Source organism: Panthera pardus, unplaced genomic scaffold, assembly GCF_024362965.1.
Source record: "Panthera pardus isolate Hobbes unplaced genomic scaffold, ASM2436296v1 HiC_scaffold_21, whole genome shotgun sequence".
Taxonomy (NCBI): domain Eukaryota; kingdom Metazoa; phylum Chordata; class Mammalia; order Carnivora; family Felidae; genus Panthera; species Panthera pardus.
The window spans coordinates 68,689,489-68,717,287 of record NW_026526777.1 but is presented as its reverse complement, the minus strand read 5'-3'; the positions used below and the strand labels follow the sequence as shown (position 1 = coordinate 68,717,287).

General features: G+C 42.8%; 1 protein-coding gene across 1 annotated transcript in view; it reads left to right on the top strand.

The window, feature by feature from the left end:
- Window positions 1-27,799, top strand: part of DNAH14 (dynein axonemal heavy chain 14) — a 319,741-nt gene that overhangs the window by 165,437 nt on the left and 126,505 nt on the right. The window contains 7 exon segments of the mRNA XM_053909500.1: window positions 923-1,016; window positions 2,278-2,486; window positions 3,248-3,500; window positions 14,509-14,593; window positions 15,711-15,940; window positions 23,672-23,788; window positions 27,189-27,347. Of these exon segments, the coding sequence (XP_053765475.1) occupies window positions 923-1,016; window positions 2,278-2,486; window positions 3,248-3,500; window positions 14,509-14,593; window positions 15,711-15,940; window positions 23,672-23,788; window positions 27,189-27,347 (1,147 nt within the window).

Sequence of the window (27,799 nt, the reverse complement as noted above, 5' to 3'; positions counted from 1 at the left end):
CTCTTGGTGCAGAAATAATGGCAGTTCTGGGCTATTATGTGCCTGTGACATAATGTAAACATATATGTCAATTTCATAGGGAAATTGACAAATGCAAAGCTAGTGTGAGATTTTATTACATCTTCCTCAGTAATTGACAGAGAAGGAACATGATACAATTCACTAATTATACCAGTTGGAAATAGGAAAAATTCTAACAGTGATGCCACTATGAAAACTATATTGGAAAAATGTACAAGAAAGGAACTTGTCATAGCAGGATGGCAGGGACGGGGGCAGGGGAGGGGGGCAGGGATGCCTGTGCAGTTGGCAAAAATGGAATAAATGGAAGATATACTCTATTCCTGTATAAAAAGACTTCCATCCTAAAAATGCCAATCTATACCAAATTAATATATGTATATAGTGTCTTTCCAAGCAAAATCCCAATTTAAAAAATTGAATTAAATGATTGTAAAGTTCATTTGGAAGCATAAATGTTCCAAGAGTTTTAAGAAATCTGGAAGAAAACCATAGTACTTTATATTTCTAAAATGTTATTACATTTTAGAAACATTTAACATTTTAGTGCGTTACCCCCAAATTTTAAAACTACTGTGAAGGAGGGTCTAGGAAAAATATATACTGAAATATCAACAGTTTCTTTATAGATGGTGGGAATTCAGAGAACATTTGCTTTCTTGCTTTATGGTATTATTTTAATGCTGTACAAGAAACATGTACTAACTGGAAAAAAAAAAACTGAAAGAATTTTCTAGAAGAAAATGGCCTGTACTCACAACTCAGCTAAGCCACCCTGTGCTGGTTACAGGGAGGTCTTTCAGCCACAGAATGTGTGCCTTTTCTATTTTAGTACTCAGCATATTGACGTGTTTGAGTTGGAAAGTGTGATGAAATAAACATTATTGATTACCTGTTTTAGGTTTTCAAACTTGATTCCTCTGATATAGCAGATATTGACGATAGTATTTCTAAGAAGGAGATGGAGAAAGATGTTAAAATCCCAGAAAGTCAGAGTAAGTGTTACTATTAAATTCAGTAAAGATGATTCATTAACAGGGAAGAAACTGAACAAATGAGCTGAATCTATATCTTTCAAAACGTTGATTTTTGTTCCTATACTATTTACTTTTCCCTCACTTAAAATTTATATACGTGCGTATTTACCGCATGTTATGGCATCCTACCTACATACATAATCATGGCGCTGAAGTGGTAGGTCGTGCACGGCCCTTTCAGCTTATAAACAGACATTAAAATCTCACAAGAAGCAAGCAGACGTTCAAGTAGAGAGAAGTCTTGGGTGGAAGCCTGCGGACGCTCCCAGCCCAAATAACACAGCCTACACACGCGTCTGAACAGAACTAGGCATCCATCGCGTGCTGCTTTGTGTCGTGGGTGTGCGGTGCGGGGTGCGAGGAGGCGGGGCACGGAGAGCGTGTGGTAAGGCGCCTGCTCTGGAGGAGGTGAGCGTCCCGGCCAGAGCCCCATCAGCTCACTGCTCCGGGCTGAGCCTCGAGCACCGCAGGCACCAGCCGGACGCTTATGTTCCAGGCCCGGAAAGAGACTTCTGCTCTTGCTTGTCCTGATTCAGAATTCCTGAATGTCTGTGTGTCCCTCTCCTGTATTCAGGTTGGGGAGGGTGGTCTGCGGGCAGAGCAGGTGCCTTCCGGGGACCTGGAGGCAAGTATGGCAGCTGCTGACTTGGCATCCCGGCCTCTTGGCCCCGGCTCTGGGATCCTTTAAAGTCCTTCAGGCGGCTAACTATTTTCCGTCTGCACGGTGACCCACACGCTCCTCCCCTGTCTTGACCGACAGATTTCCTAGAACTGAGGAGCAGGTTGGCGCGTGTAGAACATGGAAAGAGGAGCCAGTGGGGCCACAGCGCAAACAACTCTATTTGTCTGCTTCCCTTCTCTGTCCCCCAGAGGTAGCATGTCCAGAAAGTATCCTGGGTGGAAGGGGAGCTCATCAAGCACATGATTATGGGAAACACAGATCCAGGGTCTTGCTCTTCTCCGAATGTAAGGGCCGACTACACAAGCAGCAATCCGAGAACGTGGGCCGGGTTTGAAGAGTGGTTAAGCCTGTGGTCCGAGTAGTTATTTCTACCTAACATGTTAGAGACTACACATGAACACATTCACTCTGCTGCTCTCTAGGGTGTCATTTTTCACCTTGTTAGAAAATATTTTCCAAACAAAATAGGGAATTTGTAAAATTGTAACACAAGAAGACTGAGATACTCCGTTACATTAAAAATATTTCTCTCTCCAGACCACGATTGGCAGTGGATTATTTTGGATGGTCCAGTGGATACGTTTTGGGTAGAAAATCTAAACTCCATGCTGGATGATACTAGAACGCTGTGTCTGGCAAACAGTGAGCGAATAGCCTTAACTAGTAACATACGAGTGATTTTTGAGACGGACAGTCTCTCTCAGGCCAGTCCTGCAACCGTCAGCCGGTGTGCAATGGTCTACATGGTAAGTTCCCAAAAACAAACGTGTTAAGGAAAACGTGTTGTTTAGGGTAATAAGGGTAATAACTAGTCATTACCTACAGCGTTCCTGATGATGGTTTTATGATTACCTCTGGACCTGGCACGGTTTTGTGTCCCCTCAAGTCTCCTAACCCAGGAGTGAAAGGAGCGTAGTCTCTCCTGTTTAAATGAGGACGACCTGGTAATTGGGGTGGCAGGTGTCCCACAACTGTGAGTGGTGCTTTCGATGGACAGCACAGGCTGCTGGTGACTTGTCTTTCCCACGGAGGAGAGACACCTTTCCTCACCTGCCTGTGACCCTGAGGGCCCGTGAAGTATATTTTGCCAAGACAGTGGTGGGGGATGGAAGGCACACAAAGATTAAGTGTCTTCTCTCCATGAAATTAATCATTAGCCATGGTTGGCCCTGTGTTCTGATCCGCTGAACGGATCTTAGCTGTAATGAAGCTAAGAACAGTGCTGCTTTTCTGGCTAAGCCACTCCCCTTGCCGGGTACACGTAACCTCCCCCCCAACCCCTCCCTACACACAGTTCCCCACCACGTGTTGTCTTGTAAGACCAGGGTTAAAACCATAAGTCGTCTCAGAGACAGGTCCTTCTTCAAGGTCTTGATCAGCTGCCCTTTGACGACTGATGATGCTGTGTTTTGCTGGGGGCGGAGGTGAAGTAAAGATAGTAAGGAGGAGGATGGACGCCTCATTTTTCTTTACTTACGTAAAATTACCTTGTGCTTTATATCGTTAGGATCCTGTTGATCTGGGATGGGAGCCCTATGTCAAGTCGTGGCTGTTGAAAACTTCTAAAATTATAAGTCAAACAGGAGTGAGTTGTCTTGAATTGTTGATTAAAAATAGCGTCACAGACGGACTACAGTTTATAAAGAAGCATCAGAAACGTCAGCCGTTTCCTGTACAGGACCTAGCAGTGGTCACAACTCTCTGCAGGATTCTTGATGCCTTCTTTGAGTTCATGAGTGAAAATGGAGGCTTTGGAAAATGTGAGCTTTTTCCCCTTCTGAGTCATATCAATGGTCTTGTGTGTCACTTAATCAATGCTAACTATTTATCACCTTCTATTAAATTTTACAAGAGAAAACAGAGAAAGGAAGACCAGGAATTTTCAGTCTATTTGAACCAGACACACACATGGAAGAAACTAAAAATCACTAACAAAGGGGCATATCAGTGACATAAACTAATGTCGTACATATGTTGGTGGGTCACATGGAAAACGAGGATAAGGAATTCCGAGAGGGTCTTTCTGAGGGAAGAATGCTTTGCTTGTTTGTTGGTTTTAAGGATTCTTAGAGATGGAAATAATGGAGGGAAGTGTGTCCAGGATCCTCGGCAAAAGCTGTAATCATGCACAGGTGTAAACCTGGAGAGTAGTAAAACGTGTTGGGTGAGAGCAAAAGATTCCGGAAATAGTGCGGCATTATTGCTAACAGCACGGCCCCTGGAGTCAGAAGCCTGCCTCCCAAGACCAGTTCCATTGCTTCCCGAGGAGATGGCTAATTAGGCCAGGCTCCCAACGCTGTCTCCAAAACCCAATTCTGGATCCCCCAAACTAACAGAAATGGTAAGAAGCCCCTGGGGTGACAAGAGGGTAAGGTCCCACGCGGGGAGCACGGTAGGTCCGAGAGGAAGAGAGCCGGATACCACGAATGGGCGAACATTTAGGTTGGCCTCTCCCCTTCTCGTGGTTTCCTTGTAGCTTCCCTCAGCGGCTGACCTTTCGTAGTCCCATTTTCACCGGGAAGTTCTTTCAGGGCCTCAGGGCCCCAGGTCCATTCAAGAGTCTAATCCTGCTGCCTTCCTTCTCTTGCACAAAGTCCACCCTCCTGGATCACTCATAAAAGCCCGGTTCTGCCGCAGCCTGTACTGGGTGGCACACCCCAGGGCGCAGTGGGTGGTGCGTGTGCATTTACTCCTCTGACTTTCTTCTTTGTGTCTGATTCTGAGGGAGCGCCCCACCCCCTTTTTATAGTTCAGCTGTGGTTAGCTCTTGTTAGGATAGTTTTTCTCCACACTTATGTGTTTGTGGTGGTAGGTAGCCATCTATTTCTGGCTGATTTGCCACATTAATGAGATTCAGTAAATTGGAAAACCTATTTGAGATGGATAATTTTGAAGTGAAATATAAATTTTCCCAAGTGATCTTTAAAAAAGGAAAAATCTGATAGAAAGTTGAATTTTTTTAACATTTATTTTTGAGAGAGAGAGAGAGAGAGGGAGGGAGACACAGAATCTGAAGCAGGCTCCAGCCTCCAAGCTGTCAGCACAGAACCCGATGCGGGGCTTGAACTCACGAACGGTGAGATCATGACCTGAGCCGAAGTCGGACGCTTAACTGACTGAGCCATTCAGGTGCCCCGAAAGTTGAATTTTTAAAAGGCTTCTCCCACCCTCCCAAAAATACTGAGCCAAGCTCATTAAATTTTGTTGGTAAATTTCACCAAGCTTTTGCAGAACAAATTGTCTTTATAGAATCTGTTCAAAAGAATAGAAAAAGAAGGAAAGCTACACAACTTGTTTTATGAAGTTCGTATGCAGTTGATGCCCAAACCAGACAAGGTGATACGGAATGGACAATTATAGACCAAGTCTGTTCATAAATGTAGATGCTGAGATTATAAAAAAAAAATACTAGAAAACTAGGGGGACTAAAGATACACCACGACAAGTAGCTTTGCCTTCAGCATGTAAGAATGATTTAACGTGACAATTATCTGTCAGAATAACTTGCCAAATAAGCCTATCAAAAGAAAGAAACTATGTCATTATTTCAATAAATGGGAAATGCATTTAAATAACATTGTACAACTTACATGTTAAAAGACACTTGGTGGGGTACCTGGGTGGCTCAGTTAATGGACTTCAGCTCAGGTCATGATCTCACAGTTTGTGGGTTCAAGCCCCGCGTTGGGCTCTGTGCTGACAGCTCAGGGCCTGCAGCCTGCTTTCAGATTCCCTCTCTCTGGAGCCTGCTTCCCTCTCTCTGACCCTCCACCCCCCCCCCCAAAATAAATAAACATTAAAAAAATAATAAAAGATACTTGGCAATCCAAAAAAAGATAACTTACTTTTTTTTTTTTTTTAATGTTTATGTATTTTTGAGAGAGACAGAGACAGAGTGTGAACGGGGCAGGGGCAGAGAGAAAGGGAGACAGAATCCGGAGCAGGCTCCAGGCTCTGAGCAAGCTGTCAGCACGGAGCCTGATGCGGGGCTCGAACCCACAAACCGCGAGATCATAACCTGAGCCGAAGTCGGACGCTCAACCGACTGAGCCACCCAGGCGCCCCAGAAAGATAACTTTCTTAACCCTTGGCTTTTTCTATTAAAAACCTACAGTAAACATTTTCAGCAGTAATCATTAGATGCATTCCTATCGATTCAGAACCTTGGGAGTTTCTTGGGTGAATCTGAAACTGGCACCCACACCTGGAGGGTGAGGAGAGACCAAAGAAAGAGGCAGACTAATCCAGATTGGGAGCTGGCAGGGTTTTCTTTTTTGTAACTGAAGCAGAGTTAACAGACAGCATTGTTAGTTTCGGGTGCAGTACAGTGATTCAACCTTTCTGCACCTCACCCTGTGCTCAGCATGATGGGTGTTCTCTTAGTTCCCTTCACCTGTTCCACCCATCCCCCACCCAGCTCCCCTCTGGCAACCACCAGTTTGTTCTCTGTTTTTAAGGGTCTGGGGTGGTTTTTTTTTTTGTTTGTTTGTTTGTCTCTGTTTGTTCATTTGTTTCTTAAATTCCATGTATGCTCGAAATCATATGGTATTTGTCTTTCCGACTGATTTCACTTAGGATGATGCCTTCTAGGTCCCTCCATGTCATTCCAAATGGCAAGATTTCATTCTTTTTCATGGCTCAGTAACATCCCACTACACACACACACACACACACACACACACACACACACACACCACTTCTTTATCCATTCATCTGTTTTTTGTAAGTTTTTACTTAGATTTCAGATAGTGAACATACAGTGTTATATTAGTTTCGGGTGCACAGCACAGTGATCCAACACTTCCCTGCATCACCCGGTGCTCATCACAAGTGCCCTCCTTAATCCCCATGTCCTATCTCCCCCGTCCCCCACCACCTCCCCTCTGGTGACCATAAGTGTGTTCTCTAGAGTTAAGAGTCTGTTTGTTGGTTTTCCTCTCTCTCTCTTTTTTTCCTTTTGCTCGTTTGTTTTGTTTCTTAAATTCCACATATGAGTGAAATCATATGGTATTTGTCTTTCTCTGACTTATTTTGCTTAGCATCATACTCCCTAGCTCTGTCCACATGATTGCAAATGGCAAGATTTCATTCTTTTTATGGCTGAATAATATCCCATTGTATATATATACACCACATCCTCTTTATCCATTCATCAGTCACTGGGCACTTGGGCTATTTCCATAACTTGGTTATTGTAGATAGCGCTGCTATAAACATAGGATTGTATGTCTCCCTTTGAATTAATATTTTTGTATCCTTTGGGTAAATACCTAGTAGTGCAATTGTTGGGTCATAGGGTAGTTCTATTTTTAACTTTTCAAGGAACCTCCACACTGTTTTCCAGAGTGGCTGCTGCACCAGTTTGCATTCCTACCAAAAGTGCAAAAGTGTTCCCCTTTCTCCGCATCCTCACCAACATCTGTCCTTGCCTGAGTTGTTAATTTTAGCCATTCTGACAGGTGTGAGGTGGTATCTCCTCATGGTTTTGATCTGCATTTTCCTGATGATGAGTGATGTTGAGCATCTTTCCATGTGTGTGTTGGCCATCTGGATGTCGTCCTTGGGAAAAATGCCTGTTTATGTCTTCCGCCCATTTTTAATTGGATTGTTTGTTTTTTGGGTATTGAGTTAGATCAGTTTCTTATATATTTTGGATACTAACCCTTTATTTGCAAATATCTTCTCCCATTCTGTAGGTCACCTTTTAGTTTTATTGATTGTTTCCTTCTCTGTGGAGAAGCTTTTTATCTTGATGAAGTCCCAGTGGATTATTTTTGCTTTTGTTTCCCTTGCCTTAGGAGACTTATCTAGAAATAAGTTGCTACAGCTGAGATCAAAGAGGTTACCAACTATGTTTTCCTCTAGGATTTCTATGGTTTCATGTCTCACACTTATGTCTTTCATCTATTTTGAATTTATTTTTATTTTGGTGTAGTTCCATTCTTTTGCATGCAGCTGTCCAGTTTTCCCAACACCATTTGTTAAAGAGAGTGTCTTTTTTCCATTGGATATTCTTTCCTGCTGTGTCAAAGATTAACTGACCATAGCGTGTGGATTCATTTCTGGGTTTTCTGTTTCATTCCACTGATTTATGGATGGACACTTGGGTTGTTTCCGTATCTTGGCTATTATAAATAATGCTGCAAGAAACATACGGATGCTGTATCTTTTTGAATTAGGGTTTTCAGTTCTGTTTAGGTAAATACCCAGTAGTGGACTTCTGTTTTCAATTTTTTGAGGAACCTCCCTACTGTTTTCTACAGTGGCTGCGCCAGTTTGCACCCACAGCGGTCCAGCACAGACCTCATCTGTCAGTTTCCTTGCCTATAAAAACCGCCTGCTTCTGCTGCTACAGTTTAGTAAGCTAGGGAACTAAGAGATGACGTTTGTCTTGGGCAGCTATGAGTAGGTCTCCACACCTGCTTTCCAGAGTTTTAAAAGTTTATGTAGAGGCCTTCATGAGGTTTGGTAACATACATAGTCCAGATGGCGTCAACACGTTGCTGTCTCAAGGCCGCGTCCTTGAAATGGCTCCGAGTGGAGGAAGCGGGCAGAACATCCATCCCCAGGACAAGGGAGGGGAAGGAACCTCCGATTACCTCCATCCAGCTTAGAGGTCACCAGCAGTCATGTCTTCTCGATGACTTCCTTCACCATTTTATCTCCTGCGATGGGTTTTTTACAATCTTAATTGCCCTCTCTTCCACAATGTGCCCTGAGTGGTCGGCATGGGGTCTCAGCAGCATGGAGATGGCTCGTTTGGTGGTTATCTGGCTGCACTGGGGCAGGTACCACAGCAACAATACAGGCACATTCAGGAGAAGACACAGATGAAGATAATGATTCCCAAAATAAGCAACAATGTTTGTTTCCATTCAGAGCCCCGTGACCCAAACCACTGATTTATCAAGTGCCCGAGGTTGGGGCTGGGATCATTAACACCTTCACTTGTGGGTTCATGTGACTTTATGATACATTAACAGACTCATCAGGTATGAACACATAATATTTTGCCTGTATAATAGTACGGGGGCCTCCTTGTTAGACAGTAATCATGTCCAAGGCCGTCTTATTTTGGAAGACAGCTTTTCTCATTAGAGATATTTTCGGATTCAGTAAAGATGGGCTCTGTTGGCTCTCATTTGAGGCTTGCTGAACGGATTTGGTGGCTTCTGTGTGTGCTGTGGTGCCCTCCAGGCCGGTGGAGGAAAAAAGATGACAGCCACGCGAAAACAGGACGTGCCCACCTTGCCTTGGAGAGAGACAGGTCGACAGCTTTAGAAACCTGACTCGGTTGTGCACACCATACCTGTTGGCCAGGGGCGGGAGCTCCTCTGTTCCAGTGGGATGACTCATTGCAAGTCCTAGGAGATAATGTCTTCCCAGGCACGATGGGGCTGGGATGTTTCCTGTGATTTTACGTCTTTATGCTACTGGGTGTTTGGGCTGGGGTCCGCAGTCTGGCCCGTGGGGCAGTGGACTCTGACTCTTCACACGTCTTAAAGCCTGGGCGGTACTTCAGTCTACCTGGCCAAGGAGATTTTACTCGTTAGTAATTCAGTCTGCCGCTTTATATTTTTTTCACTTAACCTTTCTGCTTGCAGAAGATACTGGAAGGTGCATCCTGCATTTAGTGTGGTGTTCTTTCGCCTAGTCTTGCATATCATGACCTTTAAAATGTGGCCCTCAGTCATTGTTCTGTTCAACAAGGGCATCGGTATAAGGGGCTCAGCTTCTTTAGTCCCCTCACGACAATAGCCGGGCTTGCATGGCAGTAGGGGAAAGCTTGGGTGAGACCCGATGTGGCGTCCAGACCAAAAAGGACATGTTTAGAACCCTCGCTCAGAGGGAGGAGTTCAACATAACCAATGTGCTAATTCTTGATACCAAAGCTTATTTTTCCTTAGGCCGATTAAATAGAGATCTTTTATAAATTAATTTTGACAATATAATCTGGAGGTACAAAAATGTTGTTTATAGAGAGCATATACCCAGACACATACATACACACCCAGACAGCTACGGAGACCCTATAGCTTTAATAATAAAATGCACGCAGGAATCTGGTAAAACCCACTAGTTTATAAATAACAGTTGAGCTCAGACCGTGTCTGTGGCAGATGGGGCAAGTTAAGGTTTCCCGACCGAATGGCCAGAGTGTTTTACTGGTATTCGCGGGGAAGACTTAAGGTTTGTGTTTGCCCTTGATGAGTTTCCTCCTGGAGGCTGAGGCCTGGATGTGGGGGAGAAGCTTGTACTGCCCCCTGTATCCACCCTTCTGTTCCTGTCTCAGGTGCGCAGGGGCGGCGTCTCAGTTCTCTCGTGGGGTAATCACATTTTAAAGACATGATCAGATTTCCATTTTCAAGGGACAGAGAGAAAATGTAAGTTTTCCTCCTAGGACTTTTGGGGTGTACTTCTGTATTAGCAGACGTCCGGGGTAGTCGCTGTTTAAAATCTGTCTTCGTATTAGGGTCAGATGACATGGGGCACTGCTCCGTTGTCCAGCCGAACGTCCTCCCCTCTGCTGCCCTCATTTTGTCCGTGATTCCCCCTCTTAGATTCCCCATCAGGATATGTCCGAGGGCTCGGGCCGTGACGGGTGGCACTTGGGCCCTCCTCGTTGCGTAAAACCAGCAGACGGAAGGGGGGCAGAAAGGTGCACATCTCGTTCTCACCTCGGTTCTTCTCACTTCCTAACCCGAACTCCAGACCCCGCTCGGGCGTCAGTGGCCAGCCCCTCACGGCAGCCACCGGCGCCCTTCTCTGCTGCGCCGTGCTACCGTGTGTCCTCAGCTCACATCCGACTCGGGGGCCATCCCTCCCTGTGCAGAGGTTCGTGGCTAGCCTGGGACTTCCCCTCGTGGATGCCTTGTTCCCAAGTCGAGTTTCTTTTGTCCCCTGACAGTTGTAGGTTTGCTTCCCGGGTGGAGTTCAAATTGGCCCCTATACGCGGAGGCAGGGAGACACCCAAGAGGCCACTCCAGGTTGTAGGTGGCTGTGGCGGTCAGCAAGAGAGCCTACATACAAGGCTCGTCTTGAAGGACTGCAGGATGAGCGGATCCCCGCACCCACGCGCAAGAATCTTAAAAGCTTATACAGAGGCCTTAGTGGGATTCAGTCGTCCTATTCATTCAGGGTGTTCTCGACAACACGTTGCTCTCTCGAGACCACATTCTTGGAATGGCTCCTGGCGTTGGAACAGTGGGCAGCACGTGCACTCCAGCGACGGGAGAGGGGTAACAAATGTCCAGTTGCCTGGGTCCAGCTTGTGGCCCAGCCGCGGTCGCGTCCTCTCGATGGCCTCCTCCAACAATTCTGTTAATGCTGCTTTTACTCCTGTTACTATTCAACATGGTCTTGGGGGTGCTAATCAATGTAGCAATAGTTAGAGGGGAAAAAGGAGGTTTCTGAGCAGTAAAAAGGAAGAGGGGCATCTGGCTGGCTCAGTCCGTTAAGTGTCTGACTCTTGATTTTGGCCAAGGTCACACATGAACTCAAGGCTTATGAGTTTGACCCCACGTCGGGCTCCGAGCTGGCAGTACAGACCCTGCTTGGGATTCTCTCTCTCTCTCTCTCTCTCTCTCTCTCTCTCTCTCTCTCTCTCTTTCTCTCTCTCTCTCTCTCTCTCTCACTCTCTCACTGCCCCTCCCTCGCTCATGCTCCCTCTCAAAAATAAACATTAAAAAAAACAGAAAGAGACAAAACTATTACTGTATGCAGAGGCTATAGTCCTATTCATTATTAAAAAAAAAAAAAACAGAAAAATCAGCCGTTGATTAGAATTGGAGATTACAGCGAAGTCACCAGATGTTAAATCAGTGGGCAAACATCAGTAGTGTACTTACCACCAAGTTCCATAAAAATATCCTTCTATATTTTATAACCTGGTTATGAAATATATTTTGTTATAACCTATATTTTTTAACCTTGTTAGAGTTTTATTTTTAGCTTAAATTATCAACAGTGTAAAAAGAAAACCTCAGACTGGGAGAAATTATTTTCAAATCACATTATCTGCTAAGGAGTTAATATCCAGAATATATAAGGAATTCCTGCAACTTAACAAAAACCCAAACAACCTAATTAAGTTTATTTATTTATTTTGAGAGAAAGAAAACAGGGGGTAGGGGCAGACAGAGAGGGGTGCAGAGGACCTGAAGCAGGCTCCGAACTGTCAGCACTGAGCCCGACGTGGGGCTCGAACTCACGAACCGTGAGATCGTGACCCGAGCCGAAGTCAGACACTTAAGCCACTGAGCCCCCCGAGCACCCCAAACAACCTAATTTAAAAGGAGGTGAAAGACCTGAATAGACCTTTCTCCAAAGAAAATATGCAAATGGCCAACAAGCAAATGAAAAATGCCCGACATCACTAATTATTAAAGAAATGCATGAAGGCAAACCCACAGTGAGATACCACTTCATAGCCGCTAGGGTGGCGATTATAAAATTTTTTGAAAATCAGAAGATAACAGATTGGGGCATGGATGTGGAGAAATTGGAACTCTTGTGCACTGTTGATGACCATGTAGAATGAGGCAGCCGCTATGGAGAACGGTATGGCTGTTCCTAAACAGATTGGACATAAAATTGTCACTTGACCCAACAATTCCACTTCAGAGTATATATGCAAAAGACCTGAAGCAAGGACTTGAACAGATATTTGCACACCCGTGTTCACAACAGTGTGATTCATAAGAGCCAAAAGGTGGAAACCACCCAGTGGTCTCTTGACAGAAGAATGGATATTCTTCAGCCACAAAAAGGAATTCTGACACATGCTACAACATGGATGACTCTGGGGGACAGTATACTAAGTGAAATAAGTCACAAAAGGACACAATTGTATGAATCCATTTATATGAGGTACCTGGAAAAGGCAAATGCACGGGGACAGAAAGTAGACTAGCGATTACCAGGGTCTGGGAGAAAAGGGAATGGGGAGTTGTTGTGTAAAGGGTGTAGAGTTTTAGTACGAGATGATGGAAAGTTCTAGATATGGATGGTGGAGATGGTTGTGCAAAGCCGTAAACGTACGTAATGCCATTGAACTGTACAGTTAGTGGTCAAAATGGTCAATTTTATGGCATATATTTTACCTAATAAAAAGAGTTTTTTAAATTATTCCCCCAAATTTTTCAGGACTTGATATAAACCCTCAAATATGCAGTGGCATTCCTGCCCTCATAGACCATTCCACACCCTACAATGTATGCGTATACAGAGGATTCTTCCTCCACATTTTCAGCTAACCTAGCGACCGAGACAGGATAGAGGGGAGAGCAGATGTAGAAGTTACCCGAGTCCGGGGATCTTTTCACAACTACTAAAATTTCCAATACACAAAATTCTTAAGAAAATGTTTAACCTTACAGATCATGAAAGGAACATTTCTTTGAAAATAGCATACAATTTTCATCGGATAAGAGATTTTTGAATGAAGAAAACACACCGATAGCTAAATGTATTCACCTATAAACTCTCACAGAAGTTATTTGAGGTATAAATTGATTCAGCCTTTCTTAGTGAACCATCTGGCAATCTATGTTAAAAATATGGGGTGCTTGGGTGGCTCAGTCGGTTGAGCGTCCGACTTCAGCTCAGTTCACGATCTCACGGTTTGAGAGTTGGAGCCCCATGTCGGGCTCTGTGCTGACAGCTCAGAGCCCAGGGCCTGCTTCGGATTCTGTGTCTCCCCCTCTCTCTGCCCCTGCCCCTGCTCACACTCTGTCTCTCTCTCTCTCGACAATAAATAAACATTAAAAAAAATTTTTTTTGAATAGCAAAATACTCTGCCCTAGAATCTCTTATTCTAAGAATTCATTATAAAGAAGTAATAACTGAAGTATATAGATTTATGCACAAGGAGCTTTATTTATAGCAGAATTATTTATAATCCTAAAACAGCAAGAATCTGAATTCCATCAGCAGGAGAAGGACTTCCTGGACTGTGGTGTGGCAATGTCACATTTCACTGGAAAGACATGAAGACGAACTTAAAAAGCAGGATGAGAAGCCAACCCTCTTTCTAAGTTTTGATTTGAGCTTAGATATTAAAGTATTGTATTTAAAAATACTAGAATGACATTGTATTAAATGCCATCATGACATGCATGAGCATTTAATCATCGTTACCCACGTGTGGTGGAATCGTAGAGTGACAGGTTCTACAAGAAGCCTGTATTATGTCAGTATAAAGAAAACAAACATCATAACAACAAAAGTAAGCTAAAGGGAGGAAGAAATAATCGCTCACTCTTTGTGCTCCTGCATGGTGTGCGTGACGGGGACGAGACAGGTGGGTGACGGGAGATGGAAGGAAACCAAAACCTCGACCCCCTGCCGAAGATGCACCTGTTTGCTGTTTGTTTCAGCGAATTTAAATCTGTTGTCTGAAAGCGTCCTTCTCTTCATCAGGACCCACGTATTAGTTAGTTTGTCACATGCACCACATTACCTGAATGTCCTAGGGTTTCATGTTAGAACAGTCAAACTTACAGAAAAGTTGCTAGAATAGAATGACGAAGTGTGTAGATGTACGCTTCAAATAAGTAAGAAGCATTTCAGACAATGGCAGGTCCGTTCCCTGGTCCTCTTTCCTTCGAAAGGTAGCTCGCACTCTGGTCTGATGAGGTAGCTGTATGTGCAAGAAAAACCTCTGTGACAGTTCAGAAATGAAACAGTGTTGAATGTTAACCTCGCTAATTAACCAGGTAAATTCTGGGTCTATTGTTCACTGTGGAAAAATACTCTTCCCTTTTTAAGGTGACGATTGGAAGGACGTTTCAACTGGGGAGAAAGATTCTCCACGTGCAAAAGTTTCTGCCAAATTCAAGAATACAGAAGAGAGGTCAGTTATTCATTCAGCAGACATGGTTAAGTACCTTCTGGGTGCCGGACACTCCAATAAGCACAGAATTACTAGGCAATAAACCTGTACCAGTTCTGGAAAGAAGGGGTCGTGTTTGTTTTGTCTGGAGTAGCTGATACACAGTAGGAATTCAGTAAACATTCTCTAAATGAACTGTTTCACAGGACTGGAAATTTCAAATACCGTTGTGTGTGTGTACTGTAGAAGAATGTTTGCCAGTACGCTTCGGTTCAGTGATCTGTTTTTAGGATTTTCATAATTTGTAAATAATTTTATGATAATGCTGAATCCTGAACTATTTTACATGCCTTGAAATCAGGCCCAAGCCCCTGAGTCAGCTCCATCACCTTCGGCCCGGTTTCTGTAGAATTTCAGGGTCCACAGACCAGGGTGACCCTGTCAGCCCAGACTGGACGAGACTCTCCCCACACTTACAGCACCTGCCACTAGCCAGGTTGAAGTAAATCAGGCCCTCGGACTTGGTTGAGAGGAGACAGTATGAGTAACTATTCACTTGCTTGTGTATTTCTACATAAAATGGAAAAAGACCAGATCCTCTCCCAAAAGATAGGTAAATCTCAGCTAATAACTTGACCTAAAATAGAAGTGAATCACGTGTACTAAATCAGTGAAATAAAGGTTGACTACAAATCTCTTACACTAATGGTACTTTAAAAATAGTGACAATATTGGGGCGCCTGGGTGGCTCAGTCGGTTAAGTGTCCAACTTTGGCTCAGGTCATGATCTTACGGTTCGTGAGTTCGAGCCTAGCATTGGGCTCTGTGCTGACACCTCAGAGCCTGGAGCCTGCTTCAGATTCTCTGTGTGTGTCTCTCTCTGCCCCTCCCTCATTCACGCTCTATCTCTCTCTCTGTCTCAAAAATAAACATTAAGAAAAATTGAAAAAAAAATATTAACGGTATATAATCTACATGACTTAGCAAAGAAGATTCTACATTAACCTTAAAACATTTATGTCAATACCTAACTGTATCCTAACATTTAATAATGAGACTTGGACATGAAATTGAAATACATCACTGAACTTTCTTCTAAAAGTGTTAACCTTCGTCCTTCTACATGCATCTACCCCAGAGCTGAAAGTACATGGTATCTGGAAAAGAATCCTGATAAATTGAAAGTAGTGATTCAGAAGCTCTTCATGTTTGCCTTTACGTGGGCGTTTGGAGGCGTTTTACAACATGAAAGTGACCCTGAAGGTGAGACGGTGCTGTATCGGAGCTGTGATCCCAGTTCAGCCGCCAGAGTCACTTACGGCTTTGACAATCTCGTCCGCAAACTGTTTGAAAATAATCCACAAGTAGGTAAGTTCTGGGCGGTGTTCGGGGGAAACAGTCGTAATTATGCTCACTTTAGGATGTTAGTTTGAAACTCCGTATGGTTGGGCTCATATTAAAATGCCCGTCTTTGCAAATGTGAGGTGAAAGGCAAAACGTTAATATGCACACTCCAGCCCCGTCCTCCCAGGAAATGAGGCGGAAGGAAATTAGATTCCGGGCTGCTTCTGGTTTCCCAGGAAGCTGTAATGCAAGTAAAGCAGAAGAACAGAGGTAGTGCCTCAAAACTGTGACCTCAGCCCCGCTGAGCCCTTCGGCTGAACAGCTGGGTCTGTATTCTCCACAGCATCTCCCAGCGGGAACTTCTGCAGAAGGAAATACCAGTTTCATATGGTTTTATTTTATTTTTTAACGTATGTTTAATGTTTATTTATTTATTTAGAGAGAATGAGCAGGGGAAGGGCAGAGAGGGGGGAGAGAGAGAGAATCCCAAGCAGGCTCCACACCATCAGTGCAGAGCCCGACGCAGGGCTCGAACCCATGAACCGTGAGATCATGACCTGAGCCGAAATCAAGAGTCACACTCTTAACTGACTGAGCCACCTAGGCACCCCATATTTAAAGACTAACATTTTAAAAATTATCTTAGGAGGACTTAGGTTTCTTTATTGTGTATGTTTTTTGCATCAGTTCTAACAAATGGAATCTATCCTAATGTTCTGAAACAGTCACCCTTACCAACTAGCTGTTGTTGATTAAAGGGACCTGGAAAAGACAAAGGCTTCATTGGTTCAGGTGCCCGAAAGGCCCAAATACTGAACGTGAATATATTTAGAAGAACTTTGTTAGATAAAGATGAGAGAGAAAAAAAAAAATGACCAGAAGTACAAATTCTACTACTTTGTGTGATGTAACTCTTAAAGCATCCTTTTGAAGTTATTTCTAAAAGTTCTGTTCAAGACGTCTGGATCGCAAAGTTTTATGTTATTTCCTATGGAAATTAACTTTTAATGTCAAAGCATGGCATGTTAATTTGTTGTCAAACTCTGTGATTCGACTTGATGTCGCTAACTCTTATGGTGTATAAACTGCCCTCAGTTCCATTGTTTCCTCTCCCTGTGAGCCTGAAGACAAGACCATAAATTACACATTATCTTAGATTGTTGATCTCAAAATGGTGAATATGAAATTCTGTTCTGTGATCTGAAGCACCAGTGGAAAAGCTAGTTTGGGACGAGCGTGTATGAAGGCAAGGAAGGAGAGGCAGGTGGTAGCAGTTGTACAAGGTACAAGACCATCAGAGTGGAAATGAGAAGAGAAGACAGCCCACAGACCTCCCACTCGTAATCATCCCGTGAACAAAATTGTAAAACACAAAACAATACCAACAAAGTCACCCATCATTATATTAACTCATTCCAGATGAAAGTATCGGATCCTAACAGAGACTTTACTTTAATGTGAATGTGTTTAGGGTTCTCTAAAAGATAAACAAGGAAATGGCATCTGTTTCTACATAAATAAGCAATTATGAAGCAAAAACAAACAAACAAAAACGAGTAGAAATGAACAAACATGTGGCTATGAAAAAGGACCAAATAGAAATTCTACTCTTGGCATCACCAGAGAAAGAATTAGAAAATAGAAACCTAGAGACAAGTCTTCGAGTTTTCTTCATATTGACTTTGTGTATTTCTTACTAAGCTTAGTTGTAAGTATTCCATCTTTTTTTCCTTTGGTTTTAGGTTTGCCATTCTAAATGGTGGCACTTAAAAGTGCTTCCCCAGTAAGTGTGGTCCTGGTTTTGTTGTTGTGTCCGCACTCTTCTCATTTTTAGGAGCTGTATTTGGTTCCTTTGTTTCAAATAGGCTTTGTCACTTTTTCATAGTTTCTCATCCTTTTTAGGTATTTTCAAGCTTACTTTTATTTCTTTCAACGTAACAAGCATGGCCGTCTTAGTTTATGCACCTGATCGTTCCAGTCATTCAAGTCTTGTTAATTTATGGCCGTTCCTTTGTTTCTGCTCATTACCTTTAACTGATGATTAAATTTGAAAAAACTATCTGTAGGAATAATTTACAGTTGAGGCTAACAGTTCCATTCTGTAGAAAGTGTACCCACTGCAGCCGTCACAGCTAAAGATCATCAGTGCATGTTACCCTTAGGGCAGAATTAGGTGAGGGGCAGGCTCGTTCCCTGACCGGAAACCGTTTCCTCACAAACTAGCTCTTAGTTGCAGGAGATAAAAACAACAGAGAAAGAAGGCAAAGGACGGATGTTACAATGAGCCTCCTTGCAGAATAGTGGCTTCCCGGAGAGTCCCACATCTCACCCCTTGGACCCTGTGAATATGCTGTCTCATAACAAAAGGGAGTTTGTGGATGTGATGAAGTGAAGGATCCTGAGATGGGAAGTTATCCTGGGTTACTTTACGGGGGGCCAGTCTCGTCACAGGAGTCCTTTCCGATGCAAGAGGGAGGCGGAAGGGTCCGAGAGCGGGTAAGTGCTCTCTTACATGGCTCTCTTCAGCCATGTAAGTGCATGGCTGAAGAGATGGGCAGTTGCCGGCTTTGAGGATGGAGGCGGGGGCCACGAGCCACGGACAGCAGGTGGCCTCCCAAAACTGAAAAGGGAAAGAGCGGGATTCTCCTCGAGAGCCTCCAGAGGAACAGGGTCCTGCCAACACTCTGATTTTAGCCCAGTGAAAACGGGTTGGACTCCTGACCTCTAGGACTGAAAGAGAATAAATCTGTGTTGTTTTAAGACCCATAAGCTTGTGGTGATTTGTTACAGCAGCAATAGGAAACTTACACAAAGGCATTTTTAGCCTGAACTCCTGCTTTCTTTGCTTGATAGATACCCCGATCATGCAGAAGTGAAATCAGCATGTGTACATTTGTTGGTACAATTGACACATTTCTCAGCTCTTTACTTGTGTCACCCTTCCCTTGGCGGCACAGCCCAGTGCCGGGAGGGGAAAGTGACGGCGTGTGTGTGAGCAGCCAGCTTCTCAGTTGTGCGGGACCCTACCAGGGAGGCCCATTTCTCGTTAGCCCCCCACAAAGGACTGAATTGTGAACTATTGAGTGTGGGGCAGTGAGTGGCTGGGAGAACAGCAGTCAGGATTCAGAATGGAGCATGTGAAAGGGACACGAATCCTGCTGAACAACTTTAGGACTCCAAGGAGCTCTACCCATGAGCTGCTGGGGACACCTTGCCTGAGGATCCCCTGAACTGGCCCATGGGCACCCGAACACTCCATGAGCCTCACCCATAAACACCCTCATCCGGTGGCCAGCACCCTGTGTGCACCACAGAAGGCAACTTTTTCACATGGCTGGTACAAAACTAGCCCAGCTGCAGGATTGGGAGAAATCACACGCAAATACAGCATCCAACCACCACCTTAGGGAAAGCAACAGGGAGGCTGTCGGTGCCCCGCCTGGCTGGGCAGGATGGAGAGAAGGCATACATGCCCAAAAATTACCCAACTGGAGAGAACCAGAAGAGTTCAGCAAGCGTTTCCATAGAAAATACTGAGAAAGCCTCAGAATCCTCAATGGGTTGAAGGGAGTTTTTTCTCTCCTACAGCCAGTTAGTAAAGACTTGAGGAAACTGCATCATCAAATGTGGAGACTGCAGTGAAGGACTTCAATGAGCATGAAAAGTCAAGGACACATGGCAGCCAAAGAAGTGCAGTATTTTTATAGTAACTGGCCCCAAAGAAACAGAGGTCTGTGGTTTTCCCAGTAAAGAATTTAAAATACTTGTTTTGAGGAAGCCCAGTGAGCTAAAAAGAAAATACTGGAAGATGATTCAATGAAATCAGGAAAACAAAATAAGAAATTTAACATGAACAAAATAAGAAATTTAACGGAGATAGGAATCATAAATAAGAACCAAACACAAGTGGTGGAGCTGGAGAGCACAACGAGTGAAACAGAACATCAACCAGACTGGATCAAGCAGAAGAAAGAACCTCTAAGACAGAAAGCAGGTCATTTGAAATTATCCACTCACAGGAGAACAAAGAGAAAAGAATGAAGAAAGCCTGTGAAATATGGGATATCATTAATTTTTAAAACTCTACACATTACTGGGGTCCCAGAAGGAGAAGTGAGGGAGAGAGGGGCAAAGGCTTAAAGAAATTATGGTAGAGAACTGACTGAATCCAGGGAGAGATTTAGATACCCGTTACATGAATTTCAGAGGTCCTCCAATAATTTCAACCCAAGAATCTTCTCAGACACCTTATAAACTATCTAAAGAAAGATAATTTGAAAATAGGCAAGGGAAAAAATTGCCCACCTACAGGGAATACCATAAGCCTCAGAAAATTTCTTGGCACAAACCTTGCACACCAGGAGAGAGTAGGATGATATATTCAACGTGCTGAAAGAAAAAAAAAAAAAAAACTGCCAACCAAGAATACTTCACCCCACAGAGTTGTCCTTCAGAAATGAAGGGGGGATGAAGACTCTCCCACACAAAAGCTGGGGAGTTCATCACCACTAGACCTGCCTTACAAAAAATGCTAAAAGGAGCTTTTCAAATTGAAATGAGGAAGGATGTTAATTAGTAACAGGAGAACACGTGAAATTATAAAAAACATTGGTAAAGGTTAGTATATAGTCAAATGTTCTAATATTGTAACATGTCGGTCTGTGAATCACTTAACTCTAGTATAAAAATTAAAAGATAAAAACATTAAAAATTACTGTAGCTCCAGTAATAAAGAGAAGTAAACCGTGACATGAATAGCATAAAATAGGAGGAGGGGTAAAAGAGTTTTTGCAAGTGACTGAAATGAGCTTGTTATCAGCTTAAAAGACTATTATAGCTATAAGACACTGTATGCAAATGTCATGGTAACCACAGACCAAAAACCAAAAACCAACTGTAGATACACGAGAGATAAAGAAAAGGAAATTCAAGCACACCACTAGGGAAAATCATCAGTTCACAAAGGAAGGCAGGAAGAGAGGAAGAGGGAACAAGGGAACTATAAAAGACTGAGTAGACAAAACAGTCCTGTTTTGGCAGAAGAACAAAGCTGAAGGCATCGCACCCCCTTATATCAGACTGTATTACAAAGCTATAAAAGTCAAAACAGCATGATGCTGGCACTGAACACAGACACATGGACCAATGGAACAGAACAGAGAGTCCAGAAACAAGCCCATGCTTATATAGCCAACCAATTTTTGACAAAGGCACCAAGGAGATAGTCCCTTCAACAAAGAGAATTGGGAAAACTGGATAATCACATGCAAACTGAATAATGAAGTTGGACCCCTATTTACACCACTGACAAAAATTAACTCAAAATGGGTTAAGGACATAAATGAATCCATAGAACAGGAGAAAACACTTGAACGCCATATACATGTGTGATAAGGGGTTCATAGCCAAAATATATAAGGGACTCCTACAACTCAATAGCAAAACATAAATTCATAAATAACCCCAAATGCTCTGATTAAAAATGGCAGAGGACCTGAACAGAAGACACTTTCCCAAAGACACACAAATGACAAATAGGGCCATGAAAAGTCCAGTGTAATCATCACGTAAATGCACATGAAAACCGCAATGAGGTATTATTACCTTACATCTGTTAGAATGACTATTACTAAAATGGCAAACGATGGCAAATGTTAGGATGTAGAGAAAAGGGAACCTTGTACACTCTTGGTGAGAATTTAAATTCACATGGCCACTGTGGGAAACAGTATGGGGTTGGTGCAGCCACTGTGGGAGACAATATGGAGGTGACTCAAAAAATTAGAAATAGAGCTACTGTGTGATCCAGCAATCTTATTTTGGGTGTATATCCAAAGGCAATGAATTCACTGTCTCCAAGAAATAATATTATCCCCATGTTCATTGCAGGATTATTCATAATAGCCAGGACACGGAAACAACCTAAGGGTTCATCGACAGATAAATGGATAAAGAAAATGTGATATATATGTAGCAAAATAAGTCAAACTGAGAAAGACAGATACCGTATGATTTCACTTATACGTGGGGCCTAAAAAAGCCACACTCGTGGAGAATAAGACGGTGGCTGCCAGGTGCCCGGCGGGTGGGGGACATGAGGAGATGTTGGTCAACGAACACAAACCTCCAATTATCAAATAATCAAAACTGGGAATGTAATGTGCAGACTGTATATCGGAACGTCGCTAAGAGGGTAGATCGTAAATGTTCTCACATGTTCACAGACAGATAATTATGTGAGGCGATGAAGTTATTAACTAACCTTGTTGTAATTTTTTCTCAATATATGTATGTATCAAATCATCCCATTGTGCACTTGAATCTTACATGATATCATTTGCCATTTATGTCTCAATAAAGATGGAAAACTAAAAATTTTTTAAATCAATACCAAGTGTTAGCATGGCTATATAGCAACAGGTGGTTTCATCTACTGCTAATTGTAGGATAAAAACACAGCCACTCTGGAAAGCGGTATGAGTTTCTTAAAATGTTCAATATGCATGTACCATAGGACCCACCATCATGCCTCTAGGTACTTATCCCAGATCAATGAAATCTTATATTCAGTCAAACCTACACACAAATATTCATGGCAGCATTATTCGTAGTTGACAAAAATTGGGAAGAACTCAAGTGTTCTTTAATGGGTCAGTGGTTAAACAGACTGTGGTCCACCCACACAGTGGAATACTATTCAGCAGTGAAAGGGAATGAGCCATTGATGAAGAGTGATGAACGACAGGAATGAATCTTAAATGCATTATGTAGTGACAGAACTCAGTTTCAAAAAGGTGCATACTGTAATTTTCCATTTCCATGACAGTTTGGATAAAGCAAATATAGAGAACAGGGCCATCTGGGTGGCTCAGTTGGTTGAGTGTCCAACTCTCCATTTTGGCTCAGGTCATGATCCTGGGGTCACGGGATCGAGCCCCACATTGGGTTCTGCACTGATAGTGCAGAGCCTGCTTGGGATGTGTTCGTTCTCTCTCTCTCTCTCTCTCTCTCTCTCTCTCTCTCTCTCTCAAAAAATAAATAAATAAATAGATAAAAGTAAAAAAATAATAGATCAGTGGTTACCAGGGGTTAGGACTGAATACAAAAGGGGTAGGCACAAGGGAATTTTGGGGGGTTTTACAATTGTTCTCTTATCTCGTCTACTGTAGTGATTACAAGAATACATGCATGTGGTAAAAAAAACTCATAGAACTGTATACTCCCGAAAAATGAATTTTCCTGTGTATGGAAATTTTAGAAATGATTCAAAGAACTATATGAAATATTAGCACTGTTATCTTCATATGGTGAAACCATGGCTAAATGATTCTGCTTTTATTATCCTGTATTTTCCCGAATCTATTAAGAAAATTTACTAATTTTATAGTGGAAAAGTGAATGTGATTTGCAAAGAAGTGGCAGACTTACCTGATATATTGTTTTGAGTCTACCAGTGACTGTCACTTAATAATATCCAGCACAGGGTGATAAGCGGGACGTCCAGGTAAGACCTCAAAGAGTATCACATCATGATTCACCTTGCTTTGGGGATATAAAAAAGATGTTTTTATATAATTAAAGATAAGAAGAAGAAAAAGATAGGCTTGTTTTATATATTTGGATATACCCTTGGTGAATAGTTACTGTTTCTAGTTCAACAATCAGATTTTTCACAGAGAGATCATATCATTAATGAAAATTCCATAAACAAACCTTTCTTACTTGGACCTGTTTATTTGTCATTTTCAAACACAGGCATCAGCCTACCAACTGGTAAGCATTCGATCTTTGGGTATTTTGTGGATTTACAGCAATGCGAATTCATACCATGGTCAGAGTTACTTCCTAGTATTCAGACACTCATTCAGAAAGGTAAGACTAATTCTAAGAACCATTCTCTAACTTTTCTAAAATATTGGAATTACTCTACATATAAAAGTATGTATGTCAGCAACTTTGGAGATATATTCCAAGTTCGTGTGGGATCTAGTTTTTTTTCCCCCTTTTTTAAATATGATTTGTTGTCAAATTGGCTTACATACAACACCCAGTGCTCATCCCAACAAGCGCCCTCCTCAGTGCCCATCACCCACTTTCCCCTCTCCCCCACCCCCCATCCACCCTCAGTTTGTTCTCTGTATTTAAGAGTCTCTTGCGGTTTGCCTCCTTCCCTCTCTGTAACTATTTTTTTCCCCTTCCCTCCCCCATGGTCTTCTGTTAACGTTTCTCAATATCCACATATGAGTGAAAACATATGGTATGTGTCTTTCTCTGCCTGACTTATTTCACTCAGCATGATACCCTCCAGTTCCATCCACGTTGCTACAAATGGCAGGATTTCATTCTTCCTCGTTGCCAAGGAGTATTCCATTGTATATATAAACCACATCTTCTTTATCCATTTGTCAGTTGATGGACATTTAGTCTCTTTCCATAATTTGGCTATTGTTGAAAGTGCCGCTATAAACATTGGGGTACAAGTGCCCCTATGCATCAGTACTCCTGTATCCCTTGGGTAGATTCCTAGCAGTTCTGTTGCTGGGTCATAGGGTAGATCTATTTTTAATTTTTTGAGGAACCTCCACACTGTTTTCCAGAGCGGCTGCACCAGTTTGCATTCCCGCCAGCAGCTCAAGGGGGTTCCCGTTTCTCCACATCCTCGCCAGCATCTGTAGTGGAACCAGTTTAGATCTATGTTTACAAAACATGCCTTCAAACAAGGTACCACTGCATGTTGCTTTCTGAGAAACTGGAATATATTTGATTGTGTCAGGTGTGCATGGTGAAGCTGTAGTTGATTGAAGGGCTTCCTGATGGAAAATACGTATCATTTTAATTAGCTGTGATGACTGAGAGCAGAGAAGGGGGAGGACTTCTTTTGAAAGAGGAAAAGCAGGGGAGCCTGGGAGGCTCACGTCAGTTATACGTCCCGACTTCAGCTCAGGTCATGATCTTATGGTACATGAGTTCGAGCCCCACGTCAGGCTGTCTGCTGTCAGCCCAAGCCCACTTTGGATCCTCTGTCCCCTTCTCTCTCTACCCTTCCCTGTTCACATCCTATCTCTCTCTTTCTCTCTCAAAAATAAACATTTAAAAAAAAAAAGGACAACTGTATATGTAAGAACTACACTTGATTATAAAAGAAACTGCTCATGAGAAAACCAACCGTAACCTAACACCCACAACATGCTGCATGGTTTTCATTCTCAATCTTCTGCTTATACACATAGAAAACAAAGATGTAGAAAATTGTTGTGCCGTGAGAGCTCGGTTGAAGTTGAGGCAAAGCTGCACGTACAAGAAATTCAATAAATGCAAATGGAGTTGAATTTCTTTGAGGTTAGGCTTCTCTCATCAGTGAATTTCAAAGTTTGGTTATAAGACTTTTTGATAGAAAACAGCCAGAGATACCATAATTATAGGCATCCAGAAAGCTCTATTTGCATAAATACCAGATCATTTGCATAAATAGAAGCATCTTACATACCTGCTCAGTAGGTCAGGAACAGGGAAGAGTCCACCAGTATAACAAAACAACTTTAACTTGTTGGTACTATTGAAGATGCGTACCTTCAATCTGAAAATTATGTGTTCTTTATTTTTTATTTTTTTAACAAAATAAATTATACAATATTGATCTTAAAAAGTACGTAAGTATTAGTGGGTGATTCTGTTTCTTTGAAACCTCTGAATTGTGTCTCATATGTCAAAGCAGCTAATGTTGGTTATTTTTATCCTTAACTTTTACTACTACATACAAAAATATAACAACGTCAGTGTACGTAACTCAGTATCTTAGTGTGCCGTTCCTATGGGAAAACAGAGGAATTTATTTCCTCCAAACCTATGAAGATCCCACTTCCCCCGGTTCCGTCTTATCCTAATTGTAGGCAACAGGCTTAGAAGAAACTGAAACCCTCTCAAGCTTTCAAACCCAAACCTGTAACAGGAATCTAAATGTCACAGCATCACAAAGTCCTCTTCGATCCAGCACCATGCAAAGTAAGTTAGGGGTCCTGGTCCAGGCCAGTCTCTGGCATTCCCACAGAAAAAAAAAAAAAAAAAAAAAAAAAAAAAAAACAGAAAAAAACCCCCACGTTTTGTTCATACAGTAATCCAGAAAGCATCTCAGAAATACCACTGGCTGTGTGAGGTGCTTTGGAAGGAAAGCACTGGAAGGCAGTTTGTCAATACATATCAAAATTATAAACCGTGTCCCACTTTGTAGTGACCCGACAACTGTGCACATGAGAAGCTTTGTGCAAAATGGTAGGCGTATTTTACATAAACTCAGCCCAAGACCAAAACCACAGTAATTATCCATTGCTGGAGCGCTGGTAAGAAAAGTACGATACATTCGTCAAATAGAAGAATATTAGCTAGAAAAAAGTCTCTGTGGGATAGAGGATCTCTAAAATGTACTAAATTTTTAAAAATTGCTGTGCAGGGTACACAGTGTGGGGTGGGGACTAGTCCCTGGGATGAAGGAGTGAGGAAGAGACCGCTGAGTGCATCCCCCGATGTACGTTTGAATTGTGCACCATGTGAATGTCCTGGCTGGTCCGTTTCTAGTGCTTCAGAGATGAAGTGAGGTCTGTGTTGTATTGAACCCTTTCGAGAGTTTTGGCTGTGTAATGTGGGGGGAAGAATTGGGATGGTATTCACAGGAAGCTGTTGTATCAAGAGAGACTTGGTTTAGTTTTTGTTTGTGGGTGTGTGTGTGTGTTTGTGTTTTACTTCCTATAAAATTGCCTATATTCAACGGGTTTTTACTAAATGTCAGTTCCCATAGTTCAACCAATAAAAAGATTGGAGATACTAGTGCATACGTGTTTACACAGTGGAAAATTTCAGCAGAAAGAAAGAGACAGATCACGGGGCGGGGCGGGGGGGGGGGGAGGGGAGAAGGCTCACCAAAGGAGCGAAGTTCTTTAAAAGGACGCAGGAGAGGGGCTGTCTTCACTTGCACTCCAGGGAACGAGGAGGAGAAGCGGGCAGAGCAGAGGTGGGTGGGAAGGTGGGAGGGTGTGTACATGGTAGACTTAGGGATGGCGGGGGGTGGGGGGCGGAGTGGTTTCCAGCTGCGAGTGTGGACGAGATCCACAGGGGCCCACCCCCCGCCCCCCGCACTTGCATCGGGTTTCGCTTATCCGCACATGTTGATATCGCTTTATACCAAACAGACTTTTCCAGGAAGTATTTAGAACCTAAGAAAATAGCTTAACATTTATGTATAGGCTATTTGAAACTTTTTTTTAAAACTTTACCTTAGGAACTTCAATGCTAGCTGACCCGCAAGCATCCAGCGAGAACCTCTTGAAGATCACAGAGTACGGCGAGAACATCAACCATATCGCCACCAGCGACACGGTGTCCTTTTCTTTCCTCATCAGCCTTCTTTTAAAGAATTTCTGCCCTGTACTTCTCACAGGTATTAAAAAGATTTAAAGAAGGAGAATTTCAGAGGCACCTGGGGGACTCAGTCAGTTAAGTGTCCAACTCTTGATTTCAGCTCAGGTGATGATCTCACAGTTCGTGGGTTCGAGCCCCACGTCAGGCCCTGTGCTGACAGCTCAGAGCCTGGAACCTGCTTTGGATTCTGTGTCTCCCTCTCTCTCTGCCCCTCCCCCACTCACTCTCTGCCTGTCTCTCTCTCTCTCAAAACTAAATAGGTAAACTTTAAAAAAAAACAGGAGAATTTCAGGGTTAGGAAGAGGCTTAGTAATTACTTAGTCTAAACATTTTATGTTAAAACTTGGGGAAAAGATACGCCCTGAAAGCTTTATACACTATATATCAATGTATATTCTTACTAAAAGTATATGAATGCCCATTTCCCCACATGTTTGCCCACAGAGGACATTATTGGTCTCTTCATTTTTT